This window comes from Antedon bifida, chromosome 6 (assembly GCF_963402885.1).
Source record: "Antedon bifida chromosome 6, ecAntBifi1.1, whole genome shotgun sequence".
Classification (NCBI taxonomy): domain Eukaryota; kingdom Metazoa; phylum Echinodermata; class Crinoidea; order Comatulida; family Antedonidae; genus Antedon; species Antedon bifida.
Genome location: NC_136231.1, coordinates 23,982,942 through 24,006,189, shown reverse-complemented (window position 1 = coordinate 24,006,189; position 23,248 = coordinate 23,982,942). Strand labels below are relative to the sequence as shown.

The window sequence follows — 23,248 nt, the reverse complement described above, 5'->3', positions numbered from 1 at the left end:
GACGGTACATTCTCAAGTAAAATACATATTGTAATTAAGACAATATTAATTAATCTAGTGGTCTATATAATACTTGGGAGATTGAATCTCTTGAACGGCTTTTTGATAATCACAGATCTCCTCATCTTCGGATAAATTCAATCTCCACTCGGGGTAGTTAGAAATATATGCCTGTGTTATATGTTTTAATAAGAAAAACTTAAGTGTTATCTTAAGTGTTTATCTGTGTGTCATCGCTTTAATTAAGTGTATCCACTATCTCTAATGAATTATCGTAACGGAAGTGAAATACAGGTGGCAAAAAATATAAAAACTTACCGTTCCGAGGAAAAACAAAGCGCAAACAACTAAAGTGTATAGCATCCATTTTGAAACCGCCATCATTCTTTTTCAAATTTAGCAATCACTTAAATTTTTCTTCATAGGATTGATATCATGCCAACAGGAATTCTCTCGAATACAAACCTCGATAAACGTCTAAAAAGTCATTCCTTTAGCGATGAGACAAAAAGTATGTTTGCGCTTGTCTGAAGTTAGTGTTTTTAATCCATACATGCTAAATGCCCATGGTACTTTCATTTCCTATCACACTATAAGCTTGCCAAACGAAGGCTTTGCTAAGATGTTGAAACGTCTCGGAAGAACTTAACGACCTTTAACAAATTCAAGAGTGTCTTCAAAAACTTTTGTGAGGGCGCTATTTAGATTAAACGAAATCATAATAGAAAAGGTGATTACGTCAGTTTTGTATACTATTTATTTATTTTTAATTATTAAACATCGTTTTTACTTTGGTGAGGTTTTCAAATATTCTAAGAAGTTAGTTCGTGACTCTAAACATTGAGGCTTCACTTACGCAATGTTCAATCCCAGATTGTTGAAGAAAAATTGATGGAGAAGATTTTGATGAAAATGCTAATAATGACAAGGTCAAACGATGATGTTGGTACAATGAACTCATGAACTTCATGTGAAAAAAATGTGATGTGCCTATTATACGGACATGATGATGTCATATCTCTACCATATTTAAGCATATCACTACCATATTTGGGCACATCACACTTTTTTGTCTAGTTTGATAGTGTAGACAGAGCTTAAGGATAATAAGGATTTGTAGAATGTATAGACACTAATCAACTTACGAATATATTGTTTTAAATTTAAACATGTTTTAAATTTAATCGAATGGTTTTCAGTAAGCCTACAATGTCTCTAATTTGTATTATGACAAACTAACATTTAAACCTAAAAAAATGTGTATTCATCGTTTTTGTTTTAAATAGCTTATGTAAAGTAGTTTTTTCCTTAAACGTTAGTCGATTTTTTTCAGTACAAACCATGTCTCTAAGTTTGACGGACGTCTATCTCCAAAGCCCCTGTGGTAAGACAAGGACGTGTGACTGCGGCAACCACTTCCCATCTATAAACTCTACATCCTTTGGATATAGTTCTAGCAACCTCATTACTAATCAACAAGTAAGTATAGTAACGAATAGAATTATATAGCGCCTCCAACCAACCGCAAAAACCAAACAAATCATTTCGGAAACGTGTTGGATCTCTTGCACTGTCGCAGGGGACCTCAGGAAGCTGGCAGCGCAGTTTGACAGTAGCGGCTTAGCAGGCAGAAACTCAATTACCGCCTGATTTACGCTCTCACATGCACTCTGTGTGCGCACGAGAAAGGATCTAACAATTTGTAGGATTCAGAAATGGCACAAAAAGGACTTATTACTTGGAAGTTTACTTATCTAGGCCTATTAGTCATTTGTTTTTGTACCACGGTGAGTGTCGAATTAAAAATCTTAAATCTAAATCTTTTAAGCATAAGGTGTAATCATAGCATTTTTAATTATTCAGTTATAACATTTTAATTGAAGGACGCTTCGTTTTGTCCCTGTTTAATTGTATGTATTTTATTTATTTATTTTTTGTATCACATAATGATTACTTGTGAATAACTTTATCAAAATAGCCTATTTAAAGCGTGCCTGTATTCCTCTTTACCATTCATGTTTTTTTTTCATTCCTTACAATAAATGTTTTTTTATTCAAATTTTGGAAGTTGTAAGATTTTATGACAGAATTGTTTTTAATGTGTGTCTATACACATCACGAACTATTATCCATTAACATGTTGATGGCCACACTAATCCTACATTTTATTATTTTACCGAGAATAGGTAAATCAGGTCTAGCTATAGTATTTGATTTAAAGTATTGACAAATTAGAGAAAGCATTTTACTTAAAGAATTACTATGTTTATAAAGCGTTATGAATGTGAACAAGATATATTTACGAACAGTGATTTTATAATAATTTAAAGATGTATTGTCCCCCTGAAAAAATAATTCTTGTTGAATATTCCATTTTAATGTAACATAATAGCCAAAATTGGATAAAAAAAAAATGTATTTACCTGAAAAAAATGTAATTTTAAGCAAAAAATGGTCAAATTGGCTGCCAGCCAATGGATTTTTGGTTGAATTTAACCATTTATTTTGTCATTTTATAAGTGAAAACATTATTTTTTTTTTCAGTTTTTTTCCTATGGAAGTAATTAACTTTATTTAAACTACAAAATAACATATTCAAAGTATGATTTAATTAATCTTCATTTTTTATGGTTTTGGGGGACAATACATCTTTAATGTTTTACATAACTTTAATTAAGAACGCGTATTAACAATGTTGGTGAACCTGTTGCAGGCTGTCATTCGTAAGAGAAGACACGGATTTTATTATGTTACAGTTATTCCAATAATTGGTGTGAATCCCAGAGCACGCTGTTAAAATAACAATCCCACCATTGTTATGGAATATTAGATTTGCACTTGATCTTGATAATCCAGTTAAGTTAGTTAAATTATGTATGTATATCCACTATACTGTGTCATATTACTATACGTTTATAATTTGTATGGGCCATCTTAAAGAGGCATTCTACGTCCTTCAATTGTGCTCGAGTACTTTTAAATAAAGTGAACATTATCATTTCCGTTTACGTAAGGTTTATCGAATCAGGAAAGAGGGAAATTTCACTTTGTCTAATCCGATCAAGATGTAATATTTACTACAATTTCTTTAAAAGCTGACTGACGACACGTTTTATTTCGTGTTAGTGTCGAGGATATCGTACACTTAGCAGGCAGGTACTGGATATTTAACAGTGTCGTACGCAAGCAGGACGGTATACATACAGTACGGCACCATTCATTACCTCAAAACAAATAAGCAAGTTGCAAAACACAAATGGATATAATTTTCTCTACAGTAAACAATGTAAAATTGTTGGTTCCAATTAACACAATTGGACGGAAGGTGGGACAAGGATAATTAGTGGGGTGTCATTAAAGTATACTTAACTAATTAGCAGTGTGCAATTAGGCTAAGTACACGTAAATAATTAAATTAGTGACGTTTGTGAGAGTTAGGCCTAGTGCCACATCCGGCTGCATAGATATATGATAACAATCTTAAGGTTCTTCAGTCATGATTGGCCATGATGTACTATTATATTTAGGGGGACGTGACCCCTTACCCGTTGGGTGTAAATTCTCATCACGTGGTGTATGTCTGAGAGAGTCGGACATATTTCCTTTGCATTGAAAGTTCCAAACTCTGATCAAACTATATGTTGTGTTGTTGTGTAAAATAGTCACTCTCAAGTACCTTGACCAAAAAATGTAGGCCTACCTTCCCCTCCCATGTCAAACCTCAATATCGGTACTGAATGATACATTAATTGTTAGGGTTTTGCTCCAAACATCGAAACGGTCATAGGCCTACTCGGTAAACTCAATATATACGACATGAAAAGTTCGACCTTCCTGCGGTCCCTGCGGCCCAGATAAATCAGTGGTAACAATGCCCCACCCAATGTTAATCCTCATCACGACCCTTGTTATCGGACTTCAGACATTGTCGATATATCATACACGTCATTTATATATGAAACTATTTGGATTTATTCGACATGTCAAACTAAATTACTATGCGTTTCGTTACGTGTCGAACTACCAAACGTATTTTTAAAATTTATTTAGTGATGAAGTAAGTGTTAATATTGTAATAGTTCTTATTAAAGATATAACAGAATTGCAAAACAATGCTTCTGTATACACTATATGGACATGATGATGTCATATCACTACCATATTTGGACATATTACTACTATATTTGGGCACATAACATAAAGTGTGATAAGTGTAGACAGAGATTAATAGAATTGTTCATCGTTTGCTTTGTAGTGACGATTCCTCATAATACACCATAGTAATTGGTACCATACCACAGTGAAGTTCCTAGTAGGTGTCCTGTGAACATTATTCTTTTTCAGGTCACAGTATAATAATATCATAATGTGCATTAGGTCAACCAGAGGTCGAGACATCATCTTAAAATCAAATTTGCAAACTATATTTTTCATGGTGAGACAATCAAATTGATTTACATTGCTATGCTTTGATATATTTCTATCACATTATTGTGTGACCGATCTTTTGATAGAACATAGCCTACCAATAAAACCAGTGGAACATCCAACAGCTTTTAGTTGTCATACAACACAGGATTATTACCATTGATTTCATTGTATTAACTGAAAGGTGTAACACTATTCATCCCTCTGCTCCCTGCTGTGGAAATATAAATGTTGAACCTTTATTTATCTATTCTTAAAGCAGAAATTGACTTCATCGTCGAAGATTAGGAAAAACACAAAACATGCTAAAATTGCATTTGACTTAGGTTACTTTGATTTAAATTGAATTGATGAAAAACGATTGACTTAAAAAACAAAGTTTAAGATGTTTTTTTTTTCTCAGAAAGTTTTACAAATCTAGGTCCACAAGAAGCTAACTAAGCTGCCTTGACATTTATTGATGTTATTATACTAAACTTTTTAGATATGTTTTTAAGATAAATTCCAAGAAACATAAAAGGCCATACGAAACGCATCCCAAGGTCAATAAGCTATATGCTTTATCCAAGTATTATAATTAGCGCTGAAAAAAAACATTCTAACTATCAACTGTTACGCCGGACAGTGACCTTATCAAATTGTATGAATATGTCCCATTAACATGTTAAAACAGTCTGTACTTATACATATTTCACACATACACATGATTTAATGATTATTAATTTGTTTGAGTGCTTGTACAACATTTTTATTCGAAATATTGTGACGTTTTAATATCATTCATTTAATTTTGCTCTCTATTCATATAAATTGTAATGCAGTACTAACCATTTCCCATGAGTACGTTAGCAATTATTGACGGAAACGGATAAGAAATTTGAAAATTGATTTAAGCACTTGAGAATATCAAACATCAATCATAAAAAAGGTAAAAACTATTTTAATATTCGGTAAAATCGACTTTTATTGACTCTACTCGGTTTACAAACACCATTTTAAGTCAAAACTAAACCAATGCCTACCAAGAAAGTGAATATCAAATTGAGAAATATAAACGAACATATTGGAAAGGTAGCTTCGTTTTAACATTTCTATATTGTTTATTGTAAAGTGTAAACCGCAGCAGCTGTCTAAAAATAGGTTGAGTTTTCAATACAATGTTGTCGAAATGGTTATTATTTTATAATACTAAGCAATATATAAAGTAAATTGTAAAACCAGCTGAGCTATATCCTTTAATTAGTAAATACAGCAATAATCTTGAGTGCAATCAACTGAACATACTCTCTGGTATCGTTAAGTTTCTTCGACACAATCATTATCAGTATTGACCATTCATCGTTATATGCTCACGAGTTATAATTTTAGTGTATTTTGATCATATTAATAACGAAATATTAGAACTTTATAAGGTGGGTTTCTTTCATATTTCACTTAAATTTCTACAGAGCTTAACTTTTTTTTATTCTGAATCGGAAATTGGCAACTTTTCTAATTTTTGTTTACATGTAGGTATGCCGAGTCATACTTGCACTTATTTACAGTATTCATTTCATATTATATATAAAAAATAATTGACCTACATGTTCAATTCAATTACATAACAAACCGACCCTTGAGGAAACCGCCCACACTTCAGTTTTCTTCATTTTGAACATTAGATCAACATTTTAACATTAAATACAACAGCTAAAATTGATGTTATGTTTATAATAAGCGTAATGTAACGTAATGCCAATCACACTACAATAATTTAATTCGTCTCAATTATGGAGTAAAAGAATTCGATGCTTATTGCGATGTTTAAAACAAGACTCGCCTGCACATCATCGGTTCGCCAACTTGTTACCCATGTGTCATACCACACAGGTGCCATAATGATGTGGTCGTCTAGAGCATCCACCTGTTGTCAAACAAAAACAACTTTTTTTTTATTTTAAAGTGAATTCAGTTCATTTTTATTTTTACCGCTCAAAATTTACTAGTATACGGATAAATTATTTCTCAGTTGAACTAAATATTGATTTGGAGCAATTTCTTTATTTTCACTGTTTTCCACAGCAAATTATTTATTCAACAGAGACATCAAATAATATTAATAATTTAGGCCTATACAACACCAGAGACTGTACACAAGCGGAAAATGATATTTTCTTCTTGGAGACACAGCATTTATGTAGGTGTTTAGTGAACTCAATAAATGCCAACAATTATACAGATGCGTATGTTCAGTATACTTACATTATTGAATAACGGAAGGGGAATTAGGAAAAACCTCATATGGAGGAAAAACTTCTCTCGTATATTCATTTCAATATTCAATAATTGTAATGTATAATCCATACATGTGATAATATGCAGTAGTATTTATTTATTTTATTTTTATTGATTAAACTTGATCACTGCACAAAACATGAAAAGAAAGGAATGAACAGAGGACAAGCACCTCTATCCACACCCATCCCCATGTACACAAACTAAAAGTGAAGAGAGACTCATATAAGTCAGAAGAAGTCATGTCAAGGCACATAAATATATAACTTAACATTTTTATTATTTATTTTCTATCAATAGCATGTATATCTTTTCATTTATAGAAATCTCTTAATATACAATAGCTGCACTATTACTTTTTATTTAATTGTACCTGAGTGTAATACGGTATTGAGTTGCATTATGTTGCTGTTAATTTACAAGGAAGCTGCCAGAATGTCGTGTCATACTAGCATTGATTTATTATGATTACATTCATGCTATTACATAGTTGGCTAGACGTGTACATATACTCATTGACGGCAATGTTAAAAGTCACATCCTTGGGGAAAAATTACAAAATTGACACGTTCCGAGAATATTTTAATAAAAAAAATGAATGAATAGAATCAAGATAGTTGCTTAAAATGGTGGAAGATTTCTACCTATTCATAAAGGAATACAATTGCATCTATAGTATGGCATATTGAATTAATTTGTTTGTTTTATTTCGTGTTTTTTTTTTGTTGCTTTGTTTTGTTTTGTTTTGAGTGTTTTTATTTTTAGAAACTTCATTCATAATTTTGAACGAAATGAAAATTACAAACATATTCTTAGACTATAATTAAAAATAATAATGATAATTTGACTGCCAACTTGCCAATTAAATATATACGAAAATCGTGAACACATTAAATAAACACATTACTCTTTCTTGGCTACTTATACATAGGTGTAGATTATGAAACACGTAGCTTATTCTAATATAATTGGAGGAATAATGTGATTTTCACGAACACTATGTTTTGACTCGACAATGTATCAACCTACATCATTGTCCTAGGCCTTACTTAAGTTTTCAGCTTGCCTCGTTAAAACTCCAGAGACAAAACGAAATATTTACCTCTAGAGAAATACATTATATTTGACTTAAAAACAATCTCATGGGTGTCTGGAAATACAAAACCTCATTCAAGTTAAACTTTAAAATGTTATAAATGTGGTGAGCCATTTGTTGAGGAACTCTTTTGATCAAGACATGATTCAAAGATGTCTTTTCATAAACTGTCAATCAATAAATGTCTGGATTTCATCTGGAAGGTTTGTCAGATTTAGGAGCTTCTTTACATTTGAAATATTCATGATGTTGAAGAAGAAAGAAGCCTTTATGTTTCATCTTTTCATTTGTAGGTGAATAGAATAAATGAACCGTTTCTTGTCATGAATTCCGCACATTAACCCACAAATCAATACTCGTTAAGTCTGATGTAAAAATACACGTTTATTTCTCCAAAATGGGATGAAAGACGGGTTGGCATTTGATATTTAAAAACATTTCGATCATCACTAGCCTACTTAATTTTTTTATTAAACTATATCAACGTAAGTTCGGTGATCATTTAATCATTTTTTTTTTTATTTCTCGCAATTATTCTATATCATTTCTATGTTTTTGTAGGTAAGAGGAATTGGATTTGAAGGAAAACATATACAAGATGTAAAACGTAAGAATTTAATATCTTTAATATTATATAATATTTAATAAATAGTATGGTTTATTATTTTTTTTTTATTCAACTTTAAATATTGAATCAACGTACAGTACAGAAGCAACTTAACCCAAGCGTACAAACATGGCGTCGTACCATTTAGAACACGTACATAAAACGCTGCGTCTCTTCTCATTCATCATGCACCGGTGAAACATGACAGTAATAAGTATCAGCAGCTTTATACAGGTTTTTAATTTACTCTTAACCTTATAATTAGTAGATACATTTACACGTTTTTCACATCCTCAGAGAAATTGAATTCCCAGCTGTCGTCGTATACTCTGCTTAGACCATACAGATCCACTCCAAATGGGGAGTTTTTCCAACATTCACTAAACACGGAATACGAGGGTGGTCTACATGAATTTCAGGAAGTTACAAACCATCGGAAGCGTCGTGATGTCAATTCTATCAACCCAAAGTACTTTTATTTCAACTTAAAGGGTGACGGAATTAACGTAAAGCTGAACGTCACAACGAATAGGTGGTTAATTAAGCCAGGGTTAAAGGTCGAGTTTGTTCACAACAACGTCACTACCAGGACAAGTCCAGTTTACCGGAGGTGTCACTACTTCGGTCAGGTGGATGGAGATCCTGACTCGAAGGTTGCGATTAGTACGTGCCATGGCTTGGTAAGTTGAAAACAATAATAGGAAAAAAAAGAATAATCACTTTCATTTCTTCTATATATTTAGTTTTACTTTCTTCGTTATCCTTAAAATACAAATACACAATTACTCATAACACCTTCATATCTAGGCCTAATATATTGCCACTAATCAAATATAGTCCCTAGAAATAACAAATCTCCTTCTACCAGATTCATATTTTGCTAGATTCATGTGCACAAACTATGATGATGACGACGGTGAATAATGATATTGCATGGGCTCTTTTAAGGAAGATATTTTTATTCATTTTTGCATTTTAGCACGGGTGGATTCTTCACAATCGAGAAGACTACCTCATTGAACCGATTACCTTAGACTACGATCCAGTCGCATCAGCTGGCCAACTACATGTTGTCTACAAAAAGTCTGCAGTAAAGTCTAATGATTACACAAAAGGAAAAAAATCAGGTAGGCCTAATATAATTCTTTTTTATCTGATATAGGCTTGCGGTAATATTTATAATTTTTTTTTACAAAAATATTAATAACGAAAATTGAGACTTGGATAATTGTCTTAAATCACATATTCTTGCCATTCATAACTATGTTACCATAACGATAGAAGAATATTAATCTGACATATTACAGAAACTCAACAATTTTGTCAATGAATGAAAACAGAGCTTTTAACTACGGAAATAGTGAACTATTTGTAGTTAAAGTGTCAGATTTAAATTTGTTTTACTTTCAAAATTGACAGTTTTAAATTACAGCAGTTCGTGTATTTTGACCTACTCGACGCATAATAATGTAGATTATTTAAATAGTGAATAATGTCATTACAAAGTATGCTCTATTCAACACATTGTAAAAATATTATTTAACTGTGCTATCGCGTAATTAATAATTATTGTAGTCAAAAACTAATTTAGTGAACACTTTTTAAAATTTTTAAATAGGTTTATATACTTTCTATTTATTTTTTATACAGTATTTTTTTGTGTTTCATGACAGTTAGGTTTAGGTTTATAATATTACTTGCTCCTTTTCAACTTGTATATTTTGAGTTTTGTCTATTTAAAGATATAATTTTAAAAGAATTTAGTCTGAAAGTTACTAATATGAGCAGCGATGCTTGGTGATCAAAGTTGAGTTGAAACTTGAACGAATTCGTTTATTGAGGCCTGGAGAAGTAAATTTACAACGTGGCACTCTGCTACGTGCTGTATTGTGCAGGCGAACAAATGAGACAATTAATGACATCCTGCAAAAGAGAACCTTGATATTTGACAGTTGAAATATGAAATATAGAAATTCAATTTGTTATTCTGAAATCATCACGAAATTTAATTATTTAATTACCGTACACAGTAGTTGTTTTATGTTATGTGGTCATAGAGAATAATTTCTTCCTTCCAGCCATTTAAGTGAAACACGAAGACATTTCAGAGATACTCCAGAACCATAGGCCTAAATAGCGTAAAAAAAATTAAAAAAACACGCAATATTTAGGCCTAAAACAAAATTAAGTCAAACATTGACAGTAGTCCTAAAGTCCCAAAAATGTGAAACAAAATCTTAATATGTGTTATTATTTCTTGAATAATTCTTTAATCCTTTACTTACGTGTTTATAAATTCAATTGGTGGAATGAACCATATTACTTTAGTATCACTCATCCCTGCGCTACCGGCTTAAATTTAGCAAAGTAGGCTATCAATAAAAGTCAAGTTTCCTCAAAGTTAAAGGGCAGATTAACTGTTTTACAAGCCACCGATAGACTGAATTACGAATTATTCCAAAACATCAGGACTATATTTAAGTCATTGAGCATAGTACTGTATTGGTACCTTATGATTAACGTGCTTGGTTCAGAGTAACCCACGATTCTTTCTACGCCACCCCTAAGTCTAAAATGTTTTATAAGATAAATTATAGTTTATCTATCCTTTAATTGGCGAGTTTCTCCTCGCTGTTGGATGCGTGAAATAAAATAAAAATGTTGTTATAGTTTGAACGTTCATAAAATTGTTGTTAAATTTAATACTTCACTCAGAGGGTCCTCTCAAGTCTCGAGGAGTTTCTGCAACATAACAAATATAAGCTTAGCAACAGAAGGTGGAAATATATAACAAAAAACAATCTAAATAGTAAATCTTTTGGTATCAACTAAATAATATAATGTTTCTTCCTTAATACCTGGCTGTGCTTTTGAAATATTTGCAAGGCAAGAGAAATCATTTATAAATTGTTACATTTCTAAAGGAATTGATTTGTCAGACGATTTCCTAATGCTCAACGACACAATTACAAAAGCGAAGAAATTAAGGGAACGGAGGGCAATATCCAAAGACCAAGATTACACGATTGAACTAATGATAGCAGCAGACTATACCGTGATTAAGATGCATGGTGAGGCCAAAGTTGAAGATTATGTATTGACCATGGTGAACATTGTAAGTATATGGAACTATTAACTGTTGATGCTTCTTACTGAAAAGAGAATATTATGATGAATCTTTAAAAAAAACTATGTTAATTCTATCAGTCAGTGGTTAGATTATTAGATGTCCTATTACCTCAACCATTTAACCTGTATTATAAGCATTGGGAGTACTAATTCAATAATTACGACAAAAGTATACGTATCGCAAAGTAGGCAGTTTTATTTTGAGTGGTCAATCCTTGCAGGAAATTAGAAATTAGTTTGGATCCGCAGAAGAGTGACTGTTTCTAACATGGTATTTTTTAAAAACACTCTTTAACAGTTTTTCATACACTCTCTAGTTATACCTTAAAATGTGTAAATTCAATAATTACGACAAAGGTATACGTATCGCAAAGTAGGAAACTTTATTTTGAGTGGTCAATCCTTCTAGGAAATAGAAATTAGTTTGGATCCGCAGAAGAGTGACTGTTGCAAAGATGGTCCTTTTATACACCTCTCTAACAGGTTTCCATACACTCTCTAGTTTTACCTTAAAATGTGCAAATCTGTCTGATAAATGTATGAACTAACCACAACTATTCTGACTCATTTCATTACGTTAAAGCGATACCTTAGTTTAATTGCTGCTGAATTCTGATAAACACCATTTGTTCCGGTATTAGTTTTATGTGCCAAGAATGATTACATTTAGAAATAAGGTATAGGTTTCTTTTACAGTATATAAAAGTTGTGATTTATATCAAATTCATCAACAAATCCTATTCATATAAGACTTTCTGTTGATATCAACTCTTTTAAACTTCAATTTTATTACAGATAAGTTTATTTTTTATCCCCATCAACAACTTTAACGATTATAACTTTTAATGTACAGATTGTATATACTCAACTTTGTTCTGAACATTTTATATTTTATATGACTGTTTGTATTTGCATGTTTTATCGAGGGCTCTTAATAATCAGTTTCTTCACAGGAACTGGAGAGGCCATTAAAAATGGTATTCAGCAACATTTCCAAAAACAAAATGGAAAAGAGTGTCTAGACATTCATGGTATGACTTAAATATGCTGTATATAGTATTGGTAATATATTTTGTTGTTTTTTTCTTCTAGGCAAACAAGGCGTACTCTCATCCGACTATCGAGGCAAAACTAAAAATTGCGGTCGTCAAAATAATGGCCTTGGATGAAAGATCGGTAAAATGTCATGAATTAACAACAAAAGGCAAATAGAACTAAAGTGACATTGTTTTATAATTGTCAGAACCATTTCAAGTCTTATTCTTAGTGATTATAGGAATTGGCTTTGTAATTTTGTCGATATAAATCAAAAATAAACATTGGCGCAATAAAAAATAAATAAAAAGTATAGACATAAATAATAAACGAAATTGGAAAATTCGATCAATGTATACTCTTGATTTAAAGAAGAACAATGGCTGGGTTTAAACATAAAACAATCGAAAATCTATATCAATATAAATAATGGTATTATTTATTCTTTTAATGATTTAGACTTTTTCTTCTAAATTATTTCAGTCAAAGCATATGATAGTGGAAGGCAATATGGCGTATAGTCGTCACGTGGTGTGCGCATGGTCATCGACATTACAGAACGTAGATGATAGCCATCCAGATCATTTTGATGCAATGGTTTTCCTCAGCAGAAGAAAGTCTAAACAGGCAGGTAATAATAGTTATTGAATTGATTCTCTTCCTTTAGGATACTTAGTGTTTATTTGTAATTCTGTTTAAGCATGTAAATTAATGTATACTATAAAAACATCAACATTCAGAATTAATAAGTTATGTAAAGTTGACTCGAGACCTCTGGTAGTCCTCTGATCAGAGTTGGATCCGCCACTTGATAGTTTAGAATACGGTACCTCGAGAATTTCCACGATGTATGTTTCCGTGTTTTAAAGAAAATATCACATAATTTTCATTTGCAGGTATAGCAATGGTTACGGGCATGTGCAAATGGACACAGAACTGTGCAATCGTAAAAGACCAAGGTTTACCGTCAGGCTTTATCGTTGCTCACGAACTTGGCCATCTGTAAGTAAAGACACGATTGCACTTCTCCAATGCAAATCCCTAAGTTCCACATATTCTATAACTAGGGCCTACTACAATTCAACAAGTCGTACATAGGTCTACTAAACAGACATTTTAACAAACTGATAAATGCTGTTTAAAGGCCTGGGAATTTTCGTCCGTGAATACAGTTGCCAGACTTTCTAATTTTAAGGCTACCAGTATACAATAGTCACTAGGTTTGACGTGTATCACATTATTTTGAATATTTTCTTTTCTAGAAAATTTCAGTTTGTATAATATTATAGCCTTTCTTTCCTTGAGATTTTTGCCTACTATTTATAGTGTTATCTATCTTTTCAGTATGGGTATGATGCATGACACGACGAGCAACAACTGTTCTTACGAGTCAACTATCGGCAGTATAATGGCACCACTGGTTCTATCTAACTACAACCAGTACTTCTGGTCTAAATGTAGTAGAGACTCGCTGAAAGCGTGGATGCAGTAAGTAATATCTTGAATAACTTTTCCCTCACCTCGGGCAAATATCATTATAAATACAACTGCTGGGATATTCATACTTTCACTATCAATTTAAGAAATGTATTTCCTATTTGTTCGGAATATTGAATAGTACACCAATCATGCGATACTTACGAGAAGTGTCCAATTTGATATAGGGATGTCTCCGTTAATAGGGATTCGCCGTAGTACAAGTTACTGGTCTCTCTCATGCAAAGGCAATGCATATGTTGTCAACTTAAGTCAGTGACGGCCTGAAGTTTCCAATCGAGAACGGCTAACCAAAAAAGAAAATAAGGAAACATAATGTTTCCGTCGTTCATTTTACGATAGAGTGTCCCCTTTATAGGAATGTCCCAACTAATATGTATGCCTACCAGTAAATATGTAAACGTTACTTTTAACCTGCAGTGTATTTACGTGTCTGGTTGATTCGCCTTTTGATGCTGGTTTTCCAGAACCATCAAGTCACCCAGGAAAACTCTACACCCTCAGTGACCAATGCCGATTCGTTATGGGCGATGGTCATCAGGTGTGCCCATGGGCAGTTTCATATTACGGGGTTTGTAAACTGTCTTAAGCAAACATTATACCACGTTTCTATATCTCTGTTTCATGAATGTTTTACAAATGCCGTCTTTTTTCTGTTTCTGCTGTTTTTATTGCAATCTTAAATAATATAATAATTTATGCTTTATTACAATATAATGCTTTACACGTGTCGTGTCGTCGTTTTTCTGTTTCTGATTCCTTGCTTTGTTTTTATGTTTTTTTTTGCAATCTTAAATAATATAATAATTTATGCTTTATTACTCTGTATTATAAATATTGTATAATGAATAAACTGTAAATATTTCTCACATTTAGTATGACCCATGTCAAACACTTCTGTGTCATCATCCACAAAACGGATCAGTATGTGCTCATGATTATGCAGTATCACCAGCCCTCGACGGCACTCCCTGTGGAGATCAAGGGGTAAGCATAAATTACAGGCAAGAAGAAAGGTCAGAGGTTGTGGGATAAGTGGGTGAGATGTCTCAAAGATGAGAAAGGAAGCGGTTCATACCGATATTACACTTCATAACTAGGCTATAAAGCAACTTTTGAAAAGTTATTTCTGCATAATATTTCAGTGGTGTCAACAAGGAAGATGTGCACGTACCAATAAACAACACGGTGCCTGGAGTGCCTGGAGCGAATGGAGCAGTTGTTCATACGGCTGTGGAGGAGGAGTCAGTATACGAATAAGGGAGTGTAATTCTCCGGCGTACGTAATATTTCAGTGTTTTTATATGCATTAAACTATAACAGATTCAATATACAATATTTAAATGCATTAACCTATAAAAGATTCAATATACAATATACAATAGATTATATTGTTAAGTTCCAATGTGTTATTTCTTATCGAACACATTATTTTATTTGTAGACCACTTTACGGAGGGGACGATTGCGCTGGTGATTATATGGAATATGAAGTGTGTAACGAAGAGGTAAGATTCATATTGTCTTGAAAGTTTCCTCAGCCATTCAGTTTTCATCTTGAAACCATTAGTTTAGTCAAGATTGACAGCGTATTAATTCGGAACTCATTCATGTCTGGTGCTGTCATTGTGATGATCTTAAGTTTAGTTCCCACTTGCAACGCAATGACGTACACGCACTGCAACTAATTTGACCAATCACGACGCGATAGATTATCCGAACTGTCGCTTGTGATTGGTCAACTAACTTGCGTTGCGCTACGTTGTGCCGATACGTTGTGGAAATATGACAACCAAGCTTTAATTATTAGATAAAACAATCATTTTTGTTTTTCATGTTCAGGAATGTGAGTACACGAGAGAGGACATCCGGGAATTATATTGTGAGCAGATGGGAGAGTATGAGAACACGTATGAAGGATCAGTAGGTATATGGAAGCCATATGAAGGCGGAACGGCAGGTAATAACCACATGTTAATATTGACACTAAGGAAATGACAGGTCTATAAGAATAAATGTTTTCTATCAATCATGTCCTTTTTAAATAAAAAAATTGCGTCATATGTATCTCCATTTTCCTCAACACCACCACAAACCACATTGTTATTTCGACTGACTTCATTGACAGCCATCCAAAAATACATTTTTAAAAGAATATCATGGATAACCTATTACAATCAAAAGTGGCCGATTTATTTTCAATGGGGTCCAGAAACAGTGTGTAGTACTGTATAATATTTAAAACGGTTAAAACATCTCCTTAGTAGAAATTGCCACAATCGTTGATGAGAGCAATAACAGTCACATTCGTGTAAGGGGTGCGATTAATACGTCTTGACGATTTCAAAAAGATGATATGGATGAAAAAGATTTCATCACTTCAGTAAATAAATTTGAACTAACAATGAATTGTTTCTACTCAGGAGACGAAAGATGCGCACTTTCATGCATAAACCGCCTCAGTGGAGTACATAAGAAGTTTGATTTTCTTGTGGTCGATGGTACCCCGTGCTCTTATGACAGCCAAAATAACTTGTGCATGTCGGGAAGGTGTAGGGTGAGTACATTATGATTATTTCTACTGTATTTCACTCGTAATTTATTAAAAATAAAATGATTGTTTAGGCCTACATAATGGATTTTAGCGAATGAATATTTGTAATGTATTTAAATAGTAGGCCCTTTACTTATGGTGTATTATAGCGTTAATTTTTACCGTTTGTGTGTTTTACATTTCAGAAAATGGGCTGTGATTTTGTTCTAGGCTCATATAAAAGAGAGGATTCGTGTGGCGTGTGCGGAGGTGACGATTCCACTTGTGCTTATCCGGACCACAGATACAAGAAAGTCTTAACACAAAGTATGTGATATGAGACAGACCGACACCATTATGGCCAACCAACATTTACCGTCCCTACTTCTCCACCCCGTTAGAATATCATTGTTTCTTGTATTTGGGTTAAATTCATGTTTTATCATCGGTTTTCCAGTTTTAACATAACATTATAGAATCATTGTCTTTTGTGTGACGCACAATGATTTATTTGCATATTTTTTGTTCACCTGTTGCTATGTTCAAATAAGATGGAATGCATTCGTAAAGGGAGAGTTTCTGCCAGGCCGTTGTGAATGCAACAGGCAGGCCGTGTATAATAAATGTGAACGGTACCAAAATACGTGTAGATATTTATTGGCTGTTATTTATAACACTGTTTGTCTATGACATGATATGCATTGTATTTGACACTATTATCTACCAAACCTTTACACAGTATACCCTTGTGTGTAATAACATTAATTTAATTTCATATTAATCTGTCAGCTTTACAGAAAATCTATACTTTTCCAAGGAATTCAAGACACATAGAAATAATACGACCGAAAAATTCATATTATCATTTAGGTAAGTAGGCCTATTGTTATTAAGTACTTATTATTATCATTTTATTATTCAAAACTAAGCGATCCAAACGTTTTTTTCACTACAGTATACGATCCGTTCTCAATTTCGAGTTACTAATGTTTGGTTTCCACTATAGAGACGCAACGCAATGACGTTAGCGCAACGTAAATGATTTGACCAATCAGAAGCGAGGGATTATCCAAACTTTCGCTTGTGATTGGTAAACTCGCTTGCGTTGCGTATCAGTGGAAACGTAAGCAAGCATAACCTGTCGACTAGTATATTAATATTATTGTTCCATGTTCTTCCATGTTTTAAATTCAACCGTTCTCAATTTAATTCATCGTTTTACATTACAGCCTTTCAAAATGCCGAGACTGGTAAGATTATGTTTAACACTAAAGATACTGACGGTCGATCGAATCAAATTATTGAAGCTCATTCTCGTTTCGTTGTGACCAACTTGCCGAAATCTCAGCGAGTATTAACAAGAGGACCGCTTAGCTATCCTGTTACACTTTTAGTGAGTATTATAATGTTGTATTTTATCCTTGTATAAGATTATACTTTTCTTAAAGATTGAGGTCTAAAAGTGGTTAGGATTTCGGCAGATAGATTCAGAATCAACGCAATTGATTGGTCATTTAAAAATCGCGGCTTGGGTTCTAGTGGTTTTGTAGGTTCAATTCTCGATCAATTTTTTCCATTTTTTTTTTATTCAAAAAATTGTCTTTTATTCACCATCGTCTTTATCCATTCGTCTTTACCCACCATTGCCTAGAGGGATGTTTTTTTTTTTTAGGTTTAGGTTTTAGTTCTCAGTGTTAGTTTTTGTCGGAATCTGATACAATGGGCAGTTGAGTTCCGGTTCCGGAATCCTAACCACGGCGAACTATTTTTACCAATAAAACAAAATCGAAATTCCAGACTATTATTTGAAGACAAATGGCATGTAGGTTAACAATTAACTATAATAAAGAAAGTTTTCCAGCAATAATAAAAGTTGATGTCACTGCAGTAATGTTTTCGTATGATTATTTCAGGCAAATCCAATTTACAACAATTCTGAAACCAAGGCAGATGTCACATATAGATATATCATTGCCGGAAACCAATTCGTTGAGCTGACAACAACTATAGCTCCTATTACGGAACCTCAAGAAAAGTACACATGGACACCGATAGGGTGGACAGAGTGCAGCAAATCATGCGCAGGAGGTATGTTCTATTATGAATATTATTTACTCTTATTACTCATTAAATTGTTCTTATTGAAAGTATCTTCTCCCTCCATTTCGCTGTAGAAGAAGGATGAAAACATTTTAATCCGTACAATAGAGTAATCAGCACATGCTGCTCATTCCCAATAAAGCTTGGTTCCCACTAGCGACGCAACGTAAGAAAATTCCCTTCCAATAATTGTGTCTGCCCCCGTGTAATCAAACCTGCGATGTTTGCAGCACTATTGCTTCGTCGGTTCCCACTTGTGATTACGCAATACAGCACTTTGCGTCGATACGTCGCTGCGTTGCGTTCTAGTGGGAACCACGCTTTATGCCAAATAATACACCGTTACATTTGTTATCGGGACGGTGTTGTCTACCGGGAAACGAAAGCTTGCTATCATAATTACCAGAACCATCGTTATTGTTATTAATATGATCATGATCATCAGTCTTCGTACCTCACCATCACTGCATTACATTTTTGCTGTTTCTCTTAAGGTTGGACTTATTTTGAATATAAATGTATACGTGACAGCGATAAGAAAACGGTGAAGAAGACACAGTGTGGACAGAGTGAATATGATGCAAAGAACCTTCGCTCAGAATGTAATACACACGAGTGCCCTGTCCCCACGTAAGATTTAACTTTTTTACACACTTGTAGACCTAACAATTGTAGTATAATATTACTATCATTACTATGTTATAGGATCATAACTGCTAATATGTATCAACGTTTTTCAGTTTTCGATGGGAGCGATTTAGCTGGGAGGGCTGCTCAGCTACCTGTGGCAATGATGGTGTCCAAAATCGCAAGGTGAAATGTTCGAAATGGTTCTTGGGTAAGGAGTCATTTGTTAAACCAAAAATGTGTAAAGGTATAACTCGACCAGAACGGAAACGTCCATGTAACCGGATGCTTTGTCCAACGACTTGGAAGGTTGGAGACTGGAGTCAGGTATGCAAAATATTATATAATATTATAAATCTTGTTTTTATTTCTCTATCCCTGAAGATTTAAATATCTGGATTTTAAAATCTGGTATTACTGAATTACTATTGTGATGGCGCTGTGAATAGGTTGTAAGTTTCGTATCCAATGTTCATTGTTGTTTGGTACACTAATGGAAGGATCAGTTTATATACATGTTAAAAGAACGACGTAACGTTGCAGTTCTATGTTTTGTTTTAAATTCGTGTAAAAAAAATGTATTTAGGCTACTAAGACATAGGCCTAAATATTGTTTGTATTCTTTTGATGAGTCACTTTGTTCTAATATAAAACTAACTATTTACAATTAACTTTACGGTATAAAATTAAATTGAAGTTTCAAAGTGTTGAAGAACGGAGAGATGCAAATGGTTCCCTGCGTCACGATTTTTGTTGTGTATAAAGCCTTATATAAACCAGTATTATTGTTATTGTTATTTTTAAGTGTTCGTCAACTTGTGGTAATGGAACAAGATATCGCTCAGTCGAATGCGACATTCCTAAAGGAGGAGTAAACGAATTCGCCTGCTATGATGAAGCACCCTCAGATTTCCAGAGATGTGAACTAGAAGACTGCAACAGTGAGTAATGTTTAAAATAGTAATACGTTTTGGAAAAAGTTTCATGGTTTCCACGATCTCAAAGTATAGTTAGTGCAGTATGTTAAAAAGTACTACTTGATGAAACAAATTTAAAATCATTAATTGAAATAAAAGTTACCTTACAGTTTCGGGGATTGTTGAGAATAATGAAAATATGGAATTGCATTACGTAATTATGCTATTTATAGTAACAAAAACAAGCTAAGATGTCTCAAAGTTTTGGTTGTTGTAGCTCAGCCGTCTTATATAGTAATCGGAACGGTTGTGGCACAATAACCTAAGCGGTGATAATTTCTCAACTTTATTTATTTCCATTTGGCGCGACATGCGTTAATATCTTAAATACTTTACATGTGTTTATTCGTTAATAATCGCAATTATTGTGATAACAGTTCTTCTTTTTTATGAATAATTTGAGTTTAGTCGTAGATTCTTCTCCACACATGGTTATAAAAATCAAGTTACAGAAACCAGTTCTATACTCAGAAGGCAGAGTAATGCATACTGCTACTGCTACTTCATCGAAGAACGATACAACCCCAACTCAAGACCTGTTATTTGCTAGGCATACTCATCACAAGATTAATGTATGCGTTATTTTGTCTCACTGAGTATAGATATAGTTGATCCGTAAGTATGATTTTAACATATTGTACTTGTCCAAAGTTTACCAAAATATTGACAGGCCATAAGAGAGAACAAATAGTAATTTGTGGAGAGAAGAAATACAGAATAACGAAAGTTAAGCCTGTTCATTCTAATTGTTAGGTATGATTGGGTTGTCTCCGATTGGAGGGAGTGCTCCTCACCATGTGGACTAAATGGTCGCCGCAGCCGGACCTCTCAGTGCACCTTGGTACAAGATGACGGTACTAGAGTGACGGTTCCTGCTGACCAGTGTAAGAAGACCAAACCTGGCACAACTCGGGCTTGCAACCGAATGCCATGTCTGCCATATTGGTATGCGGAACCATGGGGAAAGGTAATCAATAATATTATTGTAAAAATCGTTATTTCAAGTGAATAACTAAATCTGTAATAATGTATACAATATGTCGAGGGGAGAGAGCCTTCAACCTATGCCAATATTATTGTATGGCTGTGTTTTACAGTGTCCCTACTTAACCAACTGAGAACCACGTAACCATACACTTTGCCTTCTGCTTTCATTCAGTGCATGGGAACCTGTGGGCTTGGTGAACAACATCGATCTGTGAAATGCATTCATCCATTGGATGATTCAGACGATAAAGGCTGTGAAACAGAAAAACCGCCTCAAACCAGACGTTGCGTTCTTGAATCATGTATACCTAGTAAGAGAACTCCTTTATATCATTATTAAGTTTGGAAATAACCTAGTGGAGTTAAATCCCAATAGCGTTTGTTCTTAGTAATCGTAAAGAAGCTCGACCTCATCATTATCGCGTCGTGTGATTGGTCACCTTACTTCTACTGCGCCTGTGTTGCGTCCTAGTGGTGCATTGCTGGTCTCCGCTTGCGCTGTAAGTGGGGGACATACACAATATTTTAACAACTTTGAACCATTTATTTTGTAGACTGCCAAGTCGTGAACAATCCTATATGCACTATCAACATGTACGAGAGTTATTGTTCACTACGGGGCTTTATGGGATTCTGCTGTCGAAGTTGTGAAGAATTACGAGTTATTTATGGACACGAATAAACTACGTCTGAAGATTAGGGCTATGTTCAGAAATAAGAGGTTACGCTGGCGTAACGTTCAATTCAGTGCGAATCCATATAGAAGAAAGAACATCCATAAAGCTACTTTTTCACAGAACAAGAGTGAGCTTAAAAAAGCAGTAGTAATCGTTACTTTGCTAGCGTAACGTTTTATATCTGAACGTTTGTACACTCAGGATTACATGGCATTAATACAAAAACATTTGTGGGTGCGTGTGACCAATGACATACTTTACCCTTATTCTACATGATCTATCTGGTTTCTAATTCCCCTTCTGAGTTGTATTTTTCATATTTGCTTACATTTTATACATCTTTTGATCTAACCAAATGTAATACCTTGATATTTCGTATTATGTACAGTCTAGTAATTAATACAAAACATTTACAATTACTGTTTTAAATTCTTATTTGACCAAGGGATAGGGTTCTTTATTTAAATTTATTGATAACAGTGTACAATGGTGATATTCAATCTGATTTCCATATCATGAAATCCCCAGTATAATAGTAGTTAGTATAATAATGGTAGGATATCTGCTTATCAAAAGGGTTCGATTCTCAGTTAGGGCTGCGGCAGCTTTTCCCATTCTCACAGACTTCGTCGTTTTTAATTAAAAAGGATAATGATCATCTAATCAAATACAACTATCTTTATAATTTTCAAAGTTTTTATTAAATAATAGTAGATTATACATGTCAGTTGCAGTCTATATGCAAGTAATCCGGTATTAAAGCTTGGTTCCCACTAGGACGTAACGCAAGGACGTAAACGCAACGCAAACGTGACCAATGACAAGGGACATAATTCATAGTTTGTGATTGGTCAACTACCTTACGTTGCATTACGTCCTTGTGTTGCGTCTCTAGTGGGAACCAATCATAAGGGCCTCTAGGTGTTGATGATGTAGTGCGTTTGATTGTCACAGTGATGACGATGATGATGATGATGATTATGACGACGACGGTAACACAACAAAAGATTATAACAACAATGACATTGATATGAAGTCATCAATACCGAATCCAACAGTTAATATTATGTTTTCTATTTTTATTTATTTTATGGGAGAAGGTTGCTGGTGATGGCTATGAAAATTTACTATTTTACACAGACTAAAGCTACGTTCACACTGAGCTTTCTCTGGCCACCGGACTGAATCCTTGCTCAATGTGAATGAGCACTATCAAACTTTATGCGACAAAAAATGTGAAATGTTCCCATATATGGACATGGTGATGTCATATTATCACTAT

The 23,248-nt window shown here is 33.6% G+C and overlaps 2 protein-coding genes across 2 annotated transcripts in view; one reads left to right on the top strand and one right to left on the bottom strand.

The window, feature by feature from the left end:
- Positions 1-515, bottom strand: part of LOC144844555 (A disintegrin and metalloproteinase with thrombospondin motifs 3-like) — a 29,081-nt gene extending 28,566 nt beyond the window's left edge. Inside the window, exon 1 of the mRNA XM_078701511.1 lies at positions 319-515. Coding sequence (XP_078557637.1) covers positions 319-384 — 66 coding nt within the window. The 5' untranslated portion in view covers positions 385-515. The remainder of the gene's footprint in view (positions 1-318) is intronic.
- A 937-nt stretch (positions 516-1,452) lies between these two features.
- On the top strand, positions 1,453-22,686 carry LOC144844553 (A disintegrin and metalloproteinase with thrombospondin motifs 3-like). Its single transcript, XM_078701508.1, has 26 exons — positions 1,453-1,787; positions 8,360-8,405; positions 8,703-9,085; positions 9,385-9,532; positions 11,330-11,520; positions 12,627-12,710; positions 13,053-13,200; positions 13,466-13,571; positions 13,914-14,057; positions 14,487-14,637; positions 14,943-15,053; positions 15,212-15,345; positions 15,510-15,573; positions 15,908-16,025; positions 16,489-16,622; positions 16,805-16,925; positions 17,388-17,468; positions 17,828-17,991; positions 18,512-18,686; positions 19,193-19,328; positions 19,439-19,652; positions 20,131-20,266; positions 20,905-20,917; positions 21,056-21,269; positions 21,462-21,600; positions 21,844-22,686. Exons 1-26 carry the CDS (start codon positions 1,716-1,718, stop codon positions 21,969-21,971), a joined length of 3,555 nt encoding a protein of 1,184 aa, XP_078557634.1. The 5' UTR covers positions 1,453-1,715; the 3' UTR covers positions 21,972-22,686.
- Positions 22,687-23,248: the final 562 nt, after the last annotated feature.